Source organism: Diachasma alloeum, unplaced genomic scaffold (genome assembly GCF_001412515.2).
Source record: "Diachasma alloeum isolate Michigan unplaced genomic scaffold, Dall2.0 Dall_scaffold_00363, whole genome shotgun sequence".
Taxonomy (NCBI): Eukaryota; Metazoa; Arthropoda; class Insecta; order Hymenoptera; family Braconidae; genus Diachasma; species Diachasma alloeum.
The window spans coordinates 450,405-472,098 of record NW_021680502.1 but is presented as its reverse complement, the minus strand read 5'-3'; the positions used below and the strand labels follow the sequence as shown (position 1 = coordinate 472,098).

At 36.9% G+C, this 21,694-nt stretch overlaps 1 protein-coding gene across 2 annotated transcripts in view; it reads left to right on the top strand.

Annotated features, from left to right (window-relative positions):
• Nucleotides 1–21,694, top strand: part of LOC107041365 (mitogen-activated protein kinase-binding protein 1) — a 210,334-nt gene that overhangs the window by 25,380 nt on the left and 163,260 nt on the right. For both annotated transcript variants that reach the window (XM_015261885.1, XM_029126324.1), the window contains exon 2: nt 1,807–1,997. In XM_015261885.1, coding sequence (XP_015117371.1) covers nt 1,917–1,997 — 81 coding nt within the window. In that variant the 5' untranslated portion in view covers nt 1,807–1,916. The remainder of the gene's footprint in view (nt 1–1,806; nt 1,998–21,694) is intronic.

The following is a 21,694-nucleotide window of genomic DNA, read 5'->3' as shown; positions in this document are numbered from 1 at the left end:
AAGTTTTCTCCGACAAGCCTCACCTCGATATTTTTCAACACTGAGGGAATCTCTTCAGACGACAGAACGAACACTCTGGTGGTTCCAACGAATTTGTTTGCGTCGATTAGCTCGTCGTCACCTTGGATTCGGAATGGAAACGTAACCTCAAAATATCAGTCGAAAAATTAGCAGCGACACACATCACCTTTTGCGACGGATTTCATCGGAAGGAACGATTATGAAATGCTTGGGAGGTGTATTTATCGAAAAACTATTGCATATCGGCACACAACATTTTTTTACTGTTTTTGCTTCCAAATAGAAGCATTGCAATCCTTCGATTTTCACATTCTCTAACTTTGATTGGAAATGATGTAGAATGGTCTGAAACGTTAAAATACGAAGTTCGGGGACCATGTATGGGGGCCTGTATGTGACCACGGCCACCTCCATCTTCCCGGTGGTCAATTTTTAGAAAATTGAGTAATTAAGTGGCTCAAATAATTCCGAAAGATCTGAAATTTTGTCAGATTATAGGTCCTAATGAGGTCCTAAAATTTCAGCCCGATCGAGCTAATAGTTTTTGAGAAAAAGCGATTTGTTTTTAAAACGTTTTCCACAGATATCTTCAAAGCTAGTGAGCCGATTTCGATTTTTTTTCAAAATATTCATTTTGACGCCTTCTATCTAAATCAATCAAAACATATACCCATATACCCATTCATACAGAGTTTTCGAGATATTCTCGTGGTTCTGTTTTTTCATAAAAACATTGTAAACACTCTAGCTTGTGCAAAAGTCGTGATATCAACCTAAAATTTGAACAGAAAATATGTATACCCGCTCATACGAAGTATTCGAAAAATTGGAACTTTGATAGCACTCGTGGAGGTGGCAGTAATCATCGGAAATTTTTGCTACTACTTAGTATTATGAAGCTATCAACTTTTGTAATCTTTCAGATCATTCGGAAGCCTGCCATCAATGTATTGATAGCGAAAAAAAATAAGACATCACTCTATGACATGCTCATTGTCACATGGCGTGCTGTCATATGCGCGCTGTCCCCTGCTTGTTTTTATGGGTTTTATACTTGGTGTCAACATTTTTTGTCAGACACTCTACTCGAGCCATCAATAGTCTCTGTATTGCATGAGAGGTGGCGCACCAGTGCTTCCTATTCAGTGAACATTTAGTCATCATATCTGGTATAATCAGATTCAATTTTTAACCCTCGAGTGGTCGCCGCTCTCCACCAAACATATCGGGTCGCGTGATGAGCGCTGCGCCGTTCTGTGTATTTTACCATTTTGAGAAAAACAAGTTCAAAAAAATTATGTATTCATGATTAAACGAGTAACTTTGAACTTCCAACTAACAACTAATTTCAGTATAAAACGAGAAAAGTTGAAACATTATTCAATCATTGATTTCCATTCGGTGCGAAAATTTTACATTTAGAGACTAAACACAGAGATTTTGATCGGGTCGAATTTTTAAGCAATTTTGATTTTTGAGCGGTGCAAAGATGCACAGAACAAAAATTGTTTAAGTGTTTGACACGGTGGAAAGTAGGAATTCCAATTTTTTCATATTTTTTCTCAACAACGTTTCAGCGTAAAAAATAAAAATCGACATAGAACAGCGCTCCTGCCATAACCCGATCGATCGAGGATCAATGATAAATAATCAATTACCTTTTTTTTTTCACTTTCAATGTCAAATATGTCATTTAGGGGTCATAAACTTGAAGAAGAAATGATTTTAGAAAATATCACGTTCCCTATTATTGGAATGATATATTGATATAAAATGATTTTTCAGCAGGTTCTAGCGACAGTACCAGCATGAACACATGATGACACTCGGATGGGCTAAAGAGGAAATCGTATAGACAGTCAACTAAACTATCGATTTAAATTGAACGGGAAGATATGGAACCACCATTGACTAGTAAAGTACTAAGGGCCCCAAATCTTAAACGGGGTCAAGAAAACATTAAGATACAAGATCGAGTAAGTATACCACACCATTCCATAATATATAGATCGAGCGTGCATTCCCCTATTCTGAATTTGACCCTGTTGATAAATCATATTGTTTTAAATAATTACAAATTTGTTTTGATTGAAATATAGTATTTCGTTGAGGTTCGATATGCGCACATTTCCAAGTGTTTTAAAGGTTATGAGCAAAAATCACAAAAAAATCACTCTTTTAGTTAAGGTACCCTTTAGGGCCTAAAGGATACCCTAACTACAGGTACTCCAACTAAACTTTAGAGCGTAGCTATGTCTTCCAACTGGCACGCGGTGGACATGGTTTCAAAACCTAATTAATTTTTTTTCTTCTTTCGAAATCCTTAATTAGTTATTATTTACTACAACTCAATATCATTTGTATTTCCCAAGATGGATTGAGCATGGCAATTTTGTCATCAAATTTTTCATTATATGAAATTTCTGGGATTAAGAATAAGGGTTGAGTAGTAAGAATTGAACCTGATGAAATGAGCGAAATCATTTCAATGATTAGATGATCATAAATGTCGAATCGAAACAAAAATCTAAAAAAAACGACTTTCGATGAGAAAAGCATCAAAAAACGTTGGATTTATATTTTCATTGCAGAAGTCTGTTTCATTGCACAACTCTGTGTCCAGAGTTGCACCCAGAGTTGTTAACACATTGTTTAAAAGGTTATTAGCGTCTCCCCTACAATAGAAATTCAGCCTAGAATTACTTGTACAATGTTATAATCCTCCCGTTCCAGCCTTCTATTTATTAAACAACATTGACAACTTGTTCAACAATGAAATGAGAACTCTGGGTTCAAGTCTGTGTCCAGAGTTAGCCCCAGAGTTAATATCGCATTGTTTAATCGGCTATTTGCGTCTCTCCTAGATCAGAAATTGACCCTAGAATCACTTTGACAATGTTATAATCCCTATGTTATAATCCTTGTTCAACAATGTAATTTTCAACTCTATAAAAAATCGCATGGACACCTCGGGTCGAAAGTTTTGACTTTCCGCCCTTGATGGACAATATACTGTTTCTCTTTTCCCATCGAAAATCGTCATTTATTTTATTTTTTCCGCTTATAAAAACTCTACTAATCCTACAATTTTCAATATTTTTCAATAAATTTTTTTTTCCGTATTCGATATGGTTCTCAGCAAAATTAATCGTATAGAATTTGGAATTACTTGACTCTTTCTGTTGAAGAAAAAATGAATGTTATTAAGAAATGAAAATTCTCTCATGTTCCTTGCCTACATTGTTTTTTGACATAGAAATGGAATTGAAAAAAAAAGCGCCAAAATTTCCCATTAAATATTTCCGGTACTTGACAAAAGTGCTGTGATCCCCCTTTAACTCTCAGGAATGACTGACCCTGAGAATTATTAACTCTTGAGACCGTTTGAAACTTCAGATGCTCTGCATGTTTTTTTGGTTTCATCTTGAGATGGCTCGATACTTAGTAGCTTTTGATCCTTATGGAAACTCAAACCATTTTTTCTACATGGCTGTCATGATCCTTTGACATTAAACGTCGTTTTATCTGTTTCTTCGATTCGGCTTTTATAACCAGATGATCATTGGAATTATTTCTCTCATTTTATCTGGTTCGGTCCTGACGATTGCTCAATCCTTATTTTTGATCCCGGAGATTACATGTAATGAAAAATCTGATGACGAAATTGTCATACTCAATCCATCTCGGGGAATAGAAATGATATTGAGTTGTAATAAATAATAACTAATGAAGGATTCCGAAAGAGGGTTACGAACCCACGTCTACCGCGTGTCAGTTGGAAGGCATAGCAGGCCCCAAACTTTTGTTGGCAAGTCAAATTTTCAAAACCGGCATATATTAGGCCTATTAGGCCTTTCGGTACTTGTGGCTCGACTCATCCGTTGGAACCCACCAGATTACCGTTTATAACTGTTCTGATGGTGTTCTACATAAATTGTAATCAATTTTACCTGAAAGGAAAAAAAATGAGCAGTCAGAGTGGGTCTGTCGAGGTCCCGCCGCCCCTACTCATTTTTACCGACGATCGGCGTGGCACCATCTCTCCGAAGGGGTGATACGTATTCTGGCTTGGGGTATCCTGAATCCTGAGAACTGAACTTCTACTTTAGTCTATCCTCTTTGTAGGAGACCATCAGAAAACTCATAAAGGGTAATCTGGTGGGTTCCAACGGGTGAGCCAAGCCGCAGGGATCAAACGGCCTAAATCAGGGACAAGCAAAGTCTACTTTCGGAGCAAATCGTGCTCCCCGCCTCAATTAGTGTGTTTCAATGGAGTGAATAGAGCACATTGTATCGGGCGATAGACCTTGACGACCCGGTTCATAAAGGCCCATCCCCTCTGCTTGACTCAGGGCCCGTTTGTTCATGTTCCTTTTCCTCTAAAGGCCCGGTTTGCAAATGGAGCTTTAGCAAACGGACCATTGAAATAACACATGGAGCCTTCTGGCGAAATGGATGATTGGGCAAACGGGCCGTTTGTTAAACGAACCTTTAGAGCAAAAGGTACATGAACAAAGCGGCCCTCAGTCCAATTGACTCAGTACAAAGTGGGGGTAACACCATTGGAAAGAGAGAGAGAGCACAGTAAAATTTGAAAATTTGAATTTCTTCTTTTCGACATGACGTTTTTATTTACTTTAAAAATGTAGTTTGAAATGAAATATAGGAAAAGTAGTTCCAGTAGTGAGAAACTGACCACAGAAAGTCACATACAAGAGTTCCGTTGAATATTAATCTCACAAAAAACACCAAAAAGAGTTTTGGTGGAAAAAGACTGTGCCAAGTCCGTATGATTGTTCGTTCACAAAAATTTAAGAAATCACGATCAAGAAAGCCAAGTGGATATTCGTTCATGTATCACTACAGCATACGGTGATTGTGAATCAAAAAAAAAAAAAACGGCAACCACAATTTATCTGGTGAACGTACTTGGGCGTGTCTAAACAATAATTTTCTATATATTTTCCCTAATTTTACCTACAATAAATTTGAGTATTCTCCACTACATTGTCTTAGTTGAATCTTCTTTCTTTAGTGACAATGACCTTCCTCTGGAAGACGTATACGACAGTAGACATTCATTCCTTTTATTCATTCCGGTATTATTGCCATTTTTGTATGGAATCACGAAATATACATACACTTTGTTCAAACTATGCGGCGTTCATATAGTTTCTTAAAGAATATACGATAAAATGTAGATTAAATTGGTCTAGAGTCTAATCTCCATTTATTTCTTGCCCATTCCCAATCATTTACGATTCTCTTCAGTGCGAGTAAATCATGAGTTTTGTCACTTAATCTTGTGTAAAATTCCCCATACAACTTAGAACTCTTTACCGTTTCCATAGTTCTTCCTGTGTTGACCAGTGGTTTAACGAATGGCAATAAGGGATTAATAAGGGGGCAATAATTATGGCATTTAAGGGATTCACTCGTTTTATCAGGTGCAAACTGATTTGGAACAGTGATTAGAGGTTTTTTTTATTGTTGTGATTAGAGGTTACTTACGTAACAATAGCCGTGGTACATCCGTCAAAAGTCGTTGATCTTCCGCACTAAAATTGTCGCATTTTTGTAACAAAATCAAAATGTGAGGCCTGATTATATCCCAATGATCAAACAATAGATTCACTCGATTAGGGTACCGAATATCAAAGTCACTTTATAGCTGGAAAAAGTATTAAAAAAATTATCCCTTGGAATGAATATCATCATTACCTTGCCTCTTATGTCCATTAAAACTCACCAGTTCAGCCCCTAATGCCACTTTTCAAGCAGGAAAGTCCGTGGAATATTGATTGACAGTACAGCCTTGGACAAGACGTTGTTGACGGACAGGATACGATGTTGTCCAATTTGCTTTTACTTCTTCGGGTGGACCAGGATGACTCTCTAGCCACTCCGCAGCATCTCCTGCATTCTGAGGTAGAACTTGAGGAGCAGAAACATCTCTGGGAGGTCCCGAAAGTGCTAACAACCCTTTTTTCCTCAGTTTTCTGTTCAAATAGTCAGTGTTCATATAAACACCCTCCTGGTGGAATTCTTCGTCCATTCGCCTGGGCATAAGGTTTATAGTAAACTCGTGGGTTCTCTTCCATAAAAACTTCACAAATTTGTCTGGCCCACTCCTCGAATTGATTTTTCGTTATGCGGAAAGATCTTAAAACTGTCACTCCCTGCTCACTTGTCTGTCCTTTTCCTTCCTGAGTATCGTACGACTCAACAAACTCCTTGAGATCTTATTTAGTCTCCCCTCAGTTTCATAGGCCTTGACAACTGTTTTGAAATCTGTATCGGCCAAAAATGCTTGGTATAGAGCTTAGAATTGGAACAAAGTGAGAGAGAGAGAGAGAGAGAGAGAGAGATGTAATGAATTATTTGATATAAAGGAGTCGCTGATTAAACTCAACTCAATCAACTCACATGTTGCCTAATTTCTGGTCTGTCAAAATAGCCCTGTGCAGCCTTGAAAAAAATTAATTTTCAATTTTATAGTTCTTCCATTTTTAGCAATGAAATATAAGATGACAGAGGTATACTAGCAGAAAAATACAGTTAATTTATGTAGAGGTTAGAAAGAAAAATCAGCAAGAGGATTGGACTTCCAACAGAGAAAAAATAGAGACAGAAACACATGCAAAGAAAAACTGATTAAAAAATAAACATAAAAGGCTCAATGAGACATCAAGTTTCTTCTTTCACTGACCCATGTGATGACTACCATGATTACATAAACTGTAAAAAATGAACAAAAAACAAAACCAATGAACCCAGATAGCCAACGCTGTCGACGGGTGATTATGAGGGGAAATAAAAAAAAGTATCATTGGCAAAGGGTTCTATCTGCGAACCCTCATAAGCCTTTTACTGCAATTGCTTTATGACGTCCGGCCCCGTCAACATTCTAATTTTTACCAGTAGATGGCGTGTGGTTAATTTTTCTAAACTGCTAATTTCGGTCGGTACACAAGAGTGTTACTCGCAGACAGACTGCCCCGGACTGCCTAAGGGAAACGACGTAAGTAGGGATGTTAATATTTTTTTAATGATTCCTCAGATAAATCTAATTTTCCCGCATGAACAATGTTCAGAGGTTATTGTTTGGCTGTAATCATGCATTGTAGTTTATCGTTTTTCAATATTCCTTATATACGAGAGAGTGCAGCTTTTCCATCCTAAAATATGAACAAAATGCATTCAATAACATAGTCTTCGTTAAAATCGTGGGCAAATCATGAATTTTATTTTATGCAATTTCTCTCAATCTCCGAACGTATTAGCAAGGAAATGGATTATTAAAATTTTTTTAATTGTTCCGAATTCAAATATTTCATGAGCTAACATCTAATCATCAACTGGGAAATAAACATAAATATTGATTGCCACTAGTAGGAAGAATTTAATTTGGAAGAATTTCTCAATTACAAATTACATTTTTTAAGTAAAACTTCTGTTTAGAATTATCGAACGTTACGAAATTTTCGAATTCCTCCCGTTTTGAGGGGTGTTTTACCACTTCTTTGAAGCTCTAAAAATAATTAATTAAAAATTTTGGTAACTTCCCATAGGTCACTAGAAAACATCCCAGGGAAAAAGTTGGTTTCGATCTAAATAATTAACGTTAAAAATTTATTCGAAGAGAGTCACTTAAACATCCAGTCCTCTCGCTATGACGTTACAGCATATTTTCTGAGATATAGCCTATTTACTGAAAGCGCAGGCATAATGGCACTTGACGCGTTTAGCCCAGGCGCCAAACCATCGTGCCTGCGCTTTCAGTAAATGGACTATATTTCAGAAAATAATAGAAAAATGAAAAAAAATCAAAAAAGAAAATTGAAATGTCTCTAATGGGCGAATAATTTCCATTCAGTATTTTCCTTGATACCACAATAGTTGATGAGCGTGATACCCACGGTTGAATACCGATCGGTGCACAAAGTTACCCCATTACCCCGCACAAAACCGGGAATATATCATTAACTGCTGGTTATGGAGAAAAATGTCAAAAAATTAATTCTATGCAGCGATCAATGGCAAACATTTTTTATTAGAAACATTTTCCTCCGTCTCCATCGCGTTTGCAGCGCTTTAAAACGCGCTGGCGTTGCGGGCAGAGCGTATTATGTCGCCTTGTTTCTCACTCACTCTCCCAGCGGAACCTAATAGTGGCCACTCGAGGAGTCTCTCTCGCACGTTAGCAGTGCTATGCGACTACAGTACTTCGACGTCATAGCGGGAGGACTGAATGTTTAAGCGACAAAATTTGGATTAATTTTTAAGGTTAATTATTCAGTCAAAAACCAAATTGTTTCCCTGAGATGTTTTTAATAACCTATAGGACGAGTTGAGGGAAAAATTTAATGAATAAATGAAAAATGTCCTCTATTCCTTATTTGAGTGACTCCAATTTGCACAATAAGAGTCTATCTATTGATACTGAAATTCAGAACCCACTAACGATTTTGTTGGAAAAATTGTCCAGCAATTCGATTATCCATCTTTCGATTATTCCATTCAGGGATGAGGAGTGATAGTCGTGGCAACGTTGGTCTCTATTTTCCTTGTCTTGACTAGGCCTGCAGTCGAGGATGGGCCTTATCCTTTGAAAAGGGTCACACCGTTGCCGTGTACAATTCGACACATCGAAAACCAGTACCGACGGTTTAGAGAAAGAGAGAAGAAAGAAAATTTCTAATAGCAAGAGGCTATTGGGGTAATTCCCTCTCCATTTGTAAATCCTCATTTTTCCGGCACATTGTTGTAAAATTGATAATATTCTTCTCTTTTAAACGACTTCGAATATTATAAAGAAAAACTACTATGAGATTTCGATAATCAGTATTTATTGAAGTGAGGATTAATATGTTTTCCCTATATTTCACCCGCGGAAACGGATATGTTGCGTGAAAAAACCTGCAATATTATAGTATCACAATAACCATCAACCATAGAAGATTAAAACAAAAATTATTTTCTTCCTTATGGAAAACCCCGCATCTTTAAAACTTATCTTCCAATGATGTCCCAATAGTTTGCAAGATATTCTCACTTTAGGTCGCCATGAAAACCACTAAACTAAAAGCCCATTCCCGCTTTGAGTCACTTTTTTCTGTATACATTGCAAATAATTAAATAGATACATCATGAAAATCGGTGACTTATGGGGGAAAGTTACCAAAAAATAGGATTTTCGGCGCTCACTGACTAATCGATAATTCATTACACATGTAGGGGCACACTTGGCAAAAATACTCGTAAATTCTCCCTAGTACTTTCCTTGTCCTTCTCTGTTGTGTAGAATTCTTTTAGCAGAGGAAATGCCTCGACCAATCCATACTCAAAATACCTAGAGTTTGTGTCAAAAAGGTACTATACCTGACACCGCAATTAGTCAATGAAAGGGTAGTGAGGTACAAACACGTAGCTGAGACAATATATCACAACGATCCCAGTTCGAACTCTCAGTTTCGAACGGACGTCGGTGTGATCTGTGTGCACTGTGCATACTTGTATTTTTCCACTTTCTTTCTGAAGGGACCTGTATATCTCCATGGCATCCACTCTGCAGTATAGGGTTGAAAGACCACTATCACCAGAGAGACTCTACCACAGTGATAGTGAGAGTGACGATTGTGATGGTGAATTGTGTTATTCGAGTGATAACGAGTGGGTAGATGAGTTCTCTTCATCTGACGAAGAAGAATTAACATTTCGCGAAAAGCTGATGAATCTTTTAATTGATTTGAAATTGGAGCAGTCAAAGGGGACTGCAATACTCAAACTTTTGCGTACTCATCGCTGTTTTAGAGATTTGCCGGCCGATCACCGTACGCTAGTTGAAACTCCACGAAAAAAGCTTCAACTCCGTTCAGTACTGCCTGGGGAATATTTACATTTGGGAATCGCCACTCAATCGCAAAATTATATAAATAAAATTCCTGTCCCCATATCCAATAAGTTGAAGGCGGACATTAGCACTGACTGTGAGAATATGAATTATCAAGGTAACATCAATATGTGGCCTATTCAGATGAGGGTTGTAAATATCGAAAAATCCACTCCAGTTATCGCTGGAATTTACCGTGGATAGAAAAAACCCGGTTCCACAAGTGATTTCTTTTCTGACTTCGTTTCCGAGTGGAAAAAGCTTCAAGAAGAAGGTGGAATCACAATCAGAGACAGGAAAATAAAGTTGTGTATCCGATGTATAATTGCTGATGCACCAGCTAGAGCTTTTCTCTTGTCACACATAAGACACACTGGGCACAACAGCTGCTCCAAGTATACTCCTGATGGAACTCCACGTACAGATGCAGATTATGCAGCTATGATAGATGACAGTCCTCACCATGGGCCTAGTTTTCTCGCAGATTTAGGAATTGGAATGCTATCTCAAGTACCTTTTGAGTGGATGCATTTATCATTGTTAGGATCAACCAAGCGTCTAATAAAAGCAGCGGTCACTCCTAACCGACGATTCGAGAATTACGTTAGACTTGATAAGGCGTACATTGATATAATAAATAAGCGAACGAGCATTATAAGTGAATATATACTCCGATAGTTTTCCAGGAGGCCAACTGCTATCACGCAATTTTTCCGGACGAAAGCAACAGAATTGCGGCAGCTTATTTTGTACATTGGGCCAACAATAAAGTATGAAGTGTATAAGTCAAATGTATTTCAGCATTATTTGATGTGCCACGTGGCACTGCGATTCATGGCTTCCCCGCATTGTACATCGCAAAATTTATCCCAGTCAAAAATATTGCTGATTGAGTGGGTAAAAGGATGCGCGATATTGTATCGGGAAAATTTTGTGACGTATAATGTTCGCGGTCATCTCCATTTGGCAGACGATGTCGAGAGATTTGGACCACTCGATTCATTTTCCGCCTTTCCATATGAAAATAATATGCAATATTTACGGGCGATGTTACGGAAACCAGAGCAGCCTTTACAACAAATTGCACGGAGAATTCACGAAAATGCCAATAGGAAAAGGACAATCGATTTTGCGACGTCTGTGAGGCCATCACAACCTTATACTGATGGCCCACCAATGATGAGCGTTCACATGAACCATAACGACGATGAATATATGTAGTACAAGCTGATAAAACTAACGACTTTATTCTCGATACTAATCAACGTGATCACTGGTGCATTTTAAAGGATTCCAGCGTTTGTATTGTTTACAATATCTTCGCAAGATCACACGACAGATACACGTTGACTGTCCGAAAATTCCTGAAGAACAAGTCATAGTTTGATATCGGAGTTGATTCAACCTAAGTGGGCAGTTTCAAATGCTCACATCTAAACTCGGAATTGAGCTACGTGGATCTAAGTAAAATTATTAGCAAATGCTATCGCACACCGTACTGGCCTCCTTGAAAATGAAGATTTGCCACCCGAGGTTCCATCACCTGGAATATTCATTACAACAGTTATGTTGTAACTACAACAAACACTCATCTTACAGGTGAGTTACAGTAATTAATATTGAAAAATTACCTTGGGACATAAATTAACTGGCACTTTGAATTTTTAGAGATTTATTCTTACACGAAACTCACGCTGTCAATTTCCAAAGATAGATTTTCAAAATTGAAATTCCGAACAAAAATCTAACACAACTTATCATATATGATTTCTTCTTTACAGGAGATTATGCTCAGGTTCCACGAATTATCACTTGCACTGGTGAACACCCATTCGTGTATGCGGTATCTGCACATGGATACGGATTTTCCCCTGTTGGAACTTATCATCATAGGACTAGGATACAATTACACATCAGTAATTATTGACATTATTGGCTTTCGGATGGGAGCCAATAATGTCTTCTGATCTCCGATGTGTGAGGGTAGTCCTTTTATGCCTTCCCCTGTGATAGTGGGAGTAGGGGAAGGGTGAGGGGGTTCAGCCAATCATATGTTTTAATTGATTAGCTGATCATATGTTTTAATTACTAATCACATTCCATCAATTCCCGTCAATTCCCGTCCCACGTGACGGGAACCACCACTACACCTCCATGTAGCATATCCGCTCCATGTAGTTGATCAGCTGATCATAATTAAAACATATGATCAGCTGATCAATTAAAACATATGATTGGCTGACCCACCCCTCCTGCCTCCCTTCCCCTACCACCACAATCACAGGGGAAGGCATAAAAGGATTGCCCTCAGACATCGGAGCTCAGAAGCGGAGCTCTCAGCCCTGAATTTGCAGACTGCAATGTTTGCGAAACGTCGGCGCAATGCTGAAACTAAACGCGGCATCCATCCGGAAGCCAATAATGTTATTAATCATGACCGCGAAAGCCTCAAAACTAAGATCAGCAATTATTACTTAGAATCTCATCGTGTAAATCTTGCAATTCTATTATTATCACCAATAGTATTTATAATTACGTAATCAATGTTGTTATTATTACTGTTTGGTCAAATAATTATATAAACAAGCAGTTGGCCGAGCCTATTCGGCAGGAGACATTTGACCATTACTTTTTTTGTTAGTTGTCTTCTTTCTTTTTATTTCTACCAATTCCATTGGTAGTATACTTCCGAACGGATCCGTAGCAATCACATTAAAAATGGAGATCATCAGATCACTATGAATGAAGCAACTTGGAAATATGTAATGTTGGATAATTTTTTTTCTCATCAAATCGGGAATAGACACAACATTTCGAACTATTTCACTATTAGATTTTCTCTTATCTACAATTTTTTTCTTGTTTCCGAAATTTTACAACAAAATTTTTCTGATCAATCTTAGAATAGTGTGTTTCAATAGTGTGCATTTCAAATTGACGAATTACAAATTAGAATCATAATTTGTCATTGAAAGTAACGAATTAACAATTGAAATAATAATTCGTGATTGAAATTGACGATTTCTAAATGAAAATAAGAAGCTCTAATTGAAATCCACCCATTACAAATTGAAAATATAATCATAATTCAAATCGCCAAATTGGAAATCGAGTCATAATTTGTTACTTGGGAATTGAATTAGAGATGAGAAATTCTAATTGATAATTTAAAGAATTAATTGAAAATTACGACTAGTAATTTGAATTTTGAAAATTGAATTACAAATAAAAAATTGTAATTTGAATTTCGAAAATTGAATTACAAATCAAAAATCGTACACACAGAAAACGTTGTGCAGATTATCTGCAATCTTATGCAGGTTTTACACATAAGCTCCGCGAACCTCCCACTATGTGTGAAGTCTGCATAGTTATGTATGAAATATGCATAAAGTATGCATGAAATCTGCTAGTAACCAATTGCAGATTATCTGTACTATTTATGCATGTTCCGCCCATAAGAGTTCCGCAGAAAAAAAAGCCAGTACTCACCGAAACTTTAACGACTTCAACAATTCGGAATTTCATAGAGAAAGCAAGAAAAAATTGTAAATTCTAAATCAACAATTTAAGGGGATAATGGGACAAAATAGAACAGTAGAGGAAAGTGAAAGAGCGCTGTTTGTTGTTTTAGTTTCGACTGTTCATCACGCTGTGGGTAGCTAAGGTTTCAGTTTGTCTCAGGCTCTCCTATAAAAGGTAAATAAGTTGAAGAAAATAAGTACGCATGAAAAAATTTAGTAGAAAATCCTCGCAAATTTGCTAGCCAGTTCTTTTGAATTGTTAAATAGAAAATATTCTATTGATGCAGTTCCACATAAAAACGCAAGGTCAAACAAGTCAATTACGGGTATTTTTTCGGTAATTTTTTTCTTCTGAGTGGTATGAGAGTTATTTCTCAGGTTGCATTTTAATGGTTTAAATGAGAACATTGCTGAAACTTGAAAAAGTAAGAATTCATTTTCTTCGTATATCCATCAAAAACGTTGTTTTTCACGTTTTTAGCTTAGAAATGCCCCTTGTACCACAGTTTTCATCCGATTTCAACTTTTTTTTAACAATGTGTGCTATACTCCAACGAACAAACTCAAATATCCGTTTTGCTTTATATTTATCAGATAATGAGAAAATGATTTTTTTAGTTTCTATTTTTTTTCCTCTTTTTATGAAATGCTAAAACTAGTTGTTTTCCGTTATCCCACCTTGTAATCATACGTAATCGAAATATTATAACAAAAAAAATGGGGGAAAACAACCAATTTTAGCATTTGCTAAAAAGAGGAAAAAAAATAAAAAGTAAAAAAAACATTTTCTTGGGTTTTTTCGTTGGAGNAAAAACGCAAGGTCAAACAAGTCAATTACGGGTATTTTTTCGGTAATTTTTTTCTTCTGAGTGGTATGAGAGTTATTTCTCAGGTTGCATTTTAATGGTTTAAATGAGAACATTGCTGAAACTTGAAAAAGTAAGAATTCATTTTCTTCGTATATCCATCAAAAACGTTGTTTTTCACGTTTTTAGCTTAGAAATGCCCCTTGTACCACAGTTTTCATCCGATTTCAACTTTTTTTTAACAATGTGTGCTATACTCCAACGAACAAACTCAAATATCCGTTTTGCTTTATATTTATCAGATAATGAGAAAATGATTTTTTTAGTTTCTATTTTTTTTCCTCTTTTTATGAAATGCTAAAACTAGTTGTTTTCCGTTATCCCACCTTGTAATCATACGTAATCGAAATATTATAACAAAAAAAATGGGGGAAAACAACCAATTTTAGCATTTGCTAAAAAGAGGAAAAAAAATAAAAAGTAAAAAAAACATTTTCTTGGGTTTTTTCGTTGGAGTATAACGAACATTAAAAAAAAAAAAGTTGTAATCGGATGAAAACTGTGGTCCAAGGAGCCTTTTTAAGCTACAAACGTGAAAAATGACGTTTTTGGTAAATATACGGGGCAAAACGGTTCGGGTCCGAAATTTTTCTCACTTTTTTATATATCCCTTCATATATCAAAAGTCATCCAATGGCTGCTGAGGCCGAGTCGAGACTTTCAAATTTCACCGCGGTCTCCCCTTAAAAATATTTTTTTTGAATGTTTAAAACTAGAAATTCCTCGATTATTTTGGGAAACTCAAATTTTATTCAAATTTGCAGAACACCTAAGAATTTTATTCAATTTTTTACCAATTCCGGGAATTTCTTCAGAGTTTCTAGAAATTCCTTGAATTCACTTAATTTTTCCAGAAACTCCCTGATTTTTCTCGAAATTTCTAGAATCTTCTTGCATTTCCTTGAATTTTCTAGAAACTCTTTAAATTTGTTCGAAATTTCTAAAAACTCCTTGCATTCCCTAAAATTTTCTAAGAATCCCTGAATTTCTTCGAAATTTGTAGCAGTTTCTCAGTTTCCTCGGAATTTTTAGAAACTCCTAGAATTCCAACGAAATTTCTAGAAACTCTTTGAATTTCCTCGAAATTTCTCAAAGCTCCTTGAATTCCCTCGAAATTTCTAGAAACCCCATGCATTTTCTTGAATTTTATAAAAATTTCGTGAACATTTTAGAATTTTCTAGAAACTCCTTGAATTCTTTCGAAATTTCCAGAAACTCTCTGAAGTCCCTTGAATTTTCTAGAAAAATTTAGACCTCTAAGCTCAATTTCACAAAACGACTCCTCATAACGAAAACAGACGTATCCTCATCAAAATTTTGCCCTTATGTGTAAATCAAGCCAAATCTGTGCGGAAAGTACGCATAGATGTGCAGATAATCCGCATAAAAATTGTGTATTTCATGCATAGCTATGCGGATAATCTGCATAACTATGCATAATTCACGCGCTATTTATGCATGATTTGCACATAAGAGAGTGACTTCGGCTTATGTGTGAATCCCGCATAACTATGCAGATTATCTGCACACTTATGCGGATAGTCTGCACAGCGTTTTCTGTGTGTAATTTGTAATTGAAAATTCGAATTACAAATTACGGCCTATAATTTGGAGGTGTTCACATACAGACATGGTGCCCAAACTTCGTATTATTACGTTTCAGACCATTCTACATCGTTTTCAATCAAAATTAGAGAATGTGAAAATCGATCGATTGCAATTCTTCCCGTTCGGAAGCAATAATGATGAATATCCAAAAAGTTTCATTCTGTAATTGTTCTAAACGCTTTCAAAATATTCCATTCAAAAAATTTGAGCATTTTAGCATATAGTTCTGGAGATTGAAAGAGGTAAAAGGTAAGTCATAAAATCAAATTCTTACGAGACTCTTAATATTTGAATAAAATCTTGACTAGATGCATGCCAAAATAAAAAGGGATTAAATTTTATCGTTTCTCTTCAAAAATCCAGAGAACGGATTCAGTCGACCTCGAATCTTATAAAACCACTGCCATCTACTGGTTCATCTGAACACTATCAAAATTCATGTTAGGGCCATCTACCATGGATTTTGAAAAATAGGGCTTGCCACCGCCTCCAAGCCGCTGACCCATGCTCATAATAGGGGTCTACCGAACCCCCATAAACCCACGACCCTCCAAATTAATCCACTTACTGCTGCCGATTTACTGTCGACCTTTCTACTCTGTTGCTGTCAACAGTGACAGGACAGAGGATCGATAGTCCCTGTCGACAGTGGCTCGACAGCAATGCGGATTTTGGCTGTCTGGGAAATAAAATAGCATATCAAAAATTTTTGTGCATGCATCAGGGACAAAAGTTATTAGACAAGACACTCATGACTGATATTTCCCCGATTGAATCCTAAATCCCTTTTCTCTTACAATTATAATTCAATGGACTAAAAATGAGAAGAATTATTTGCATTCAATTATTAATAATGGTACCCACGTGGTTTTCATGCTTGGAACACGTGGGAGTTTGAGGTTAAAGTGGAAGGATGAGAACGATTTGGCAAAGCCGGCCATGAAGTCACATCTCGGATTATTTTTATTACTGGAGGAATGAAACAATTGGAAGTGTACTTACGTTTAATCACCTAGTCTTTTATTTTTTTTCAACACTTTCATTGAATTTTTCTAGACGCACAATCACCCCACGTCCCGCGCTCAGCGTCACCCTGTCCACAGCCCACCGATAGATACCGAAACTGTCCGACGATGCACGATAAACCACCGATGCGTAGGAGTATGGGTCCATTGATGAAAATTTACGAAATGTTACGTAAAAATTACGCGCCAGTCGATAAAAATTCTTGAATTTCCAGGAATTTTTATGTTTTGAGCCATAATGATTCGTAAAATTCCTGTTAGATTTTACAGCTTCCAGAAAAATTACGTAACTTTTTCGTACTCTTTCAGTGACAGATCCGAAAATTTACTGAATGTTTCAGATTTATTCCCTTATATTCCTATAGAAATTCACTGAAATCGATTCTCGCTTGTGGATTACGTGAAATGCTCCGTAATTTTTCTTGAATATTTCTCTCCGTGTAAGTAACACGACTAAAACTTATATTTCCTCTCCAATGAATAGCAATTAAATTCGTCTGATAAATTTTCACAGAAAACTGACCTAATGTGATGTCTCGGATCACAACACTGTTTGGAATGACTAAAAATGTGGGGGTGAGCAACAAACATTGCTTGTTTTTTAAAAGTGGTTTTTAATAGGCGGAAAAGAAGGGGGGGGTGAGCAAATAAAGAAAATGTGGGGGTGAGCAACAAACTCGGCCCGCTTTTTAAAAGCTGCAATTTGATTGGCTGCTCTCGTTGTTGTGTTCTCATTCGTCGCCATTGCGCGTGCGCCGCAAAATATTGTCATGGGGGTCACGACTCACAAGGGATTCACTGACTGTCGAAAATATAGTGCAAAGGACATTGCAGCAAATTGCACTTACTCAGCTATGCTTTTTTAGGGGGAAAAAAAAAGTAAAAAAAATTATTTCAAGTGGGGTGCCATTTTACCCACAACATCTTCATATTGCAGACGCGCCGCATGGTGCAGACGCGCCGCAACTTTCCGAGTGATAAAGATTGTTGTAAAATGGATTTTTCCTTAGGGGGTCCGTTTTACCCCCCCCCCCCCCTCCTAAAACATGAATTATACATGATAGAAGGAAATGATATGCAAAATCACCATTCAGAACCATATTGCTAATTTCTCACTTGATCAAGGGCAATTTCCCACTGGTTTATATTAAATAATATTTTTTTTCTACATAGATAATAGATTGTACAACTGAATAAGTAAAAAGAAAAATACTATTATCACTTTCAGATCCATCATTGTATGAATGTTTTCCTCAATCATCAGACAACTAAATTCCCCCATTGTCATTTTATCTGCACCAGGTATATTTTTAATCTGGTAATCAACTGATGATGTGCCCAAAAAAGTACTCACTGTCACCGGCACATGTGGTAAATGTTTCTTTTCGTCATTCCGGCTGTAAGGCTACGCGTTCGTAAATCGCTGCTTACAGCCGTTATGACAAAATAGTACATTTCAGGGCGAGTGTTATGGGCTTTTTCATGGGGGTCCCGAGTAGAAATTTCGTCAGGCAGGCCTGTTGGCAGAGAAGGCCCTGCTCCGGTATCGATACGGTATAACTGATTACGGCATGCCAGATCAGGCCCTGAAGGGGACTATTGCATGTTCACCTTACCAATAAATTCCAAACTTCAAGCAGGCATGCCTAATCATGCCCCAGTCAGGGCCTTTTGAGCGTACCGTGATAGAGAAAAATTAAAGTTACATCAGGCATGTCTGATAAGGGAAATTCCGGGGTCTTTTTCAGCCTGTTTTGATTGAACACGAGTGCTTGTTGAGTATACCGGATACGGCCAACTCGATCCGGCCGTGATCAGAACCAGGTGAGGTAATCGGGAATCCTCAACTTCGAAAATTTTATAAGTTCAATACGGCGAACCTGATCCCGCAATAATCAGGTCCGGATAAGGCATGCCGTACGGGACTTGGAAAAATTTTCACTAAACAAAGAGTCGGGGTGGAAATGGTAAAGGGGGGCGGGTCGGAGGGGAGGGGGATGATGATCAGGAAAATTATATTAATTGATATTATTCTAGATTTAGTTCAATCCTACAATTTTATTCTGAGTATTATTGATATACTCAAAACAAACGATCATTTTTAAAAATGATACGTTGGTCAAGTGGATAGGGTACCGAACTAGTACGCAGAGGGTCCCGAGTTCAAGTCCCGCTCCGGGTGCTTTTTTTCTTTTTTTTTCTTGACCCACCTATTCTGGGACCACTATTTATTTATTAATTTTTTTATTGTTCATATTTGGCACAATTTGATAATTCAGTTAGCAATTTATTAATTTGTAGCAAAGTCTACGCTAGGTAAGGGCGAAACCAGGCCGTCTGTCACGGCCCTTATCAGGTTTAGGAATCAGGTCCTGATCATGCTTTGCGTTGCATTTCCTATTACACTGAGAAAAAAATTTATTCCTTCCAAGAAAATGTTATTGGTGATATCTTTTTCATACTCTTAGTAGAAGAAAATATCTCTTTTGGAACGTATTTCTCCAGGCCAGTCATTTCCAGGTGCTCCGAAATCATTTCCAAGCGTGAGAATTATGGTGATCTATAAGAATATTCTTCTGCATATGACCTCGAAGAAACTCCAATAATAATTATTAACATTTGGAATTATTCCAATTTTCTTTACCTGGGAAAATCGCCAATTTGTAAAATCCGGAAGATATCGGAGAACATTTTGTCAAGGTCATATGTAGCATAATAATCAGATTGTTCAACATCACTGTAATTTTTTAGGATAGACTTGGACTCTCTGAAAATGACTGTCCTGGAAAAATTCGTTCTGAAAAAATATTATCTTCTGACGAGAATATCAATCCTTGGCAGGAATAATTTTTTCTCTCAGTGCAGGCCCTGATTTGGTAACTGTAACAGGGTCGGATCTTTTCTGCGGCACAGCAGACCGGGGCCTGGCCAACCAAGTACTAAAATTTCTACTCGGGTTCTCGCCTTCGGCTCGGACGCCAATTCCACGTGAGTGAAAAACCCCATGGCACTACGCATGAATGATATTTTTTCGTAGTGATTTTCAGTTTTACGATTTTTGGAGAAGGGTCAATCCCAATCTCCGGACGAGGTAAAGTGAAGATCAGTACGGAAAACAAACAGTCGATATACGGCCTAAAAATCTTTTCTAGCTCGCCTTCGGCTCGGGCTGCAAACTCATATTCGCCTAAAAAGTTGTTTTTCGGCCTAATGACGAAACATACTATTTTTTTTTAATTCAGTAACTTTCGTATATGCACATCAAGGGTTTTTGACCGATTCGTCCACAAACGAAGATTATTAATAAATAAATTTCGTCATTATGCACTTCCATTATTGTTAATTATTAGATACTTTTCACTTATTCCATAACTTCTCCCCTCTCTACACGTTATTAAACAAAAACAATAGTGCCTGACCGAAACTCGCGCTCATTCGTTCAAGAAAGAGAAGTTCGATAGAGGCAAGGAAGCTCGCCCCGGTGCGTGATAGAGAGCAAACTTCGATACGCGCAGGCAACGCTTATCCACCCACTGTCGCCCCGCAAGCCAAAATTTCTATTAGAGAAACTGAGAGGTCAATTGGGTTCGTATTCCCTGCGCCATATATCTATTTCAAGAATTTTTCCTCAAAATTTCACATCTCTTGAACATTGCCGACCGTTCTCATATAACTATATAAAGAAATACCTTAACGAGTGCCATTATAAAATGGAATTTGCTACAGAAGATGAGATAAGGCCAATCACTTTTCAAAACGTATGTGAGAAATTTAGATTCATCTCAAATTTTCTGATTGAATATTTATCCAATCTCTAACTTATTCCTAGAGACATATTAAACGCACCGAATCTTGTGTATTGGTTGGAAACACATATACCAGTATACCCCTCTTTTGGATAGTTGTGAAAATCATTTTCAAAATGTTTTGTTCCTCAAGTGCTATGATACCAATATCGTTCGAATTTTCCAATGGGGCATTATCACTATAATACATAATTTTTGATACAATCACAGCTAAAATCAAACTATTAAGATTTCTATTACTATAGAATTCATAATGAGAAGCAAAAAACAGTTCACAATAAGGAGAGAATAAGGTTCAAGTGTGGTGATTTAATGAATGTACCTGGGTACGCTCATGCATGAGAGTGGGAGAACACCGTGGGGGATTCCACAATCGTTGAAGAAATACTACAGACTTCAGTATGCAGTTTCACGTCGGGTTTGATACATGTGACTTCTACTATTTCATCTCGAATAAACAACTCCTTTAAAAAATGTAGAATTATGATGAACACGTATCTTTTGAGTGAGTGACTTCATGAACTGACTGAAATTAAAAAAAAAAAAAATGGTAGATGAAGGAGTGAAATCGTCATTCGAGTTTTCCCAAACATTTTCAATTATTATCAGAGCAAAAAATGTACTGAGAAAATAGGAAAAAATGGCACTGATTGCACCACGAAACAGCAACTCTTTACTACGGGATAGGGAACATGTTCCTGCGTACAATGTAAGTTGAAAAGCAACACCCACAAAATAAACAAAAACCTTAGCGAATATGCACTATTTATCAGCCCATATATTCATTTTGAATAGTAGTAAACATAAAATACGCAAAACAACAAATACCAGGAAAATACAATGACAAATAAAAAAAGAAACAGATGAAAATTATATAAAAAAAGGAAATAGTTCAACGAAAATTCAAAAGGTAAAGATACTACGCGCTGTGTTGAGCTGTATTCAAGAGAAA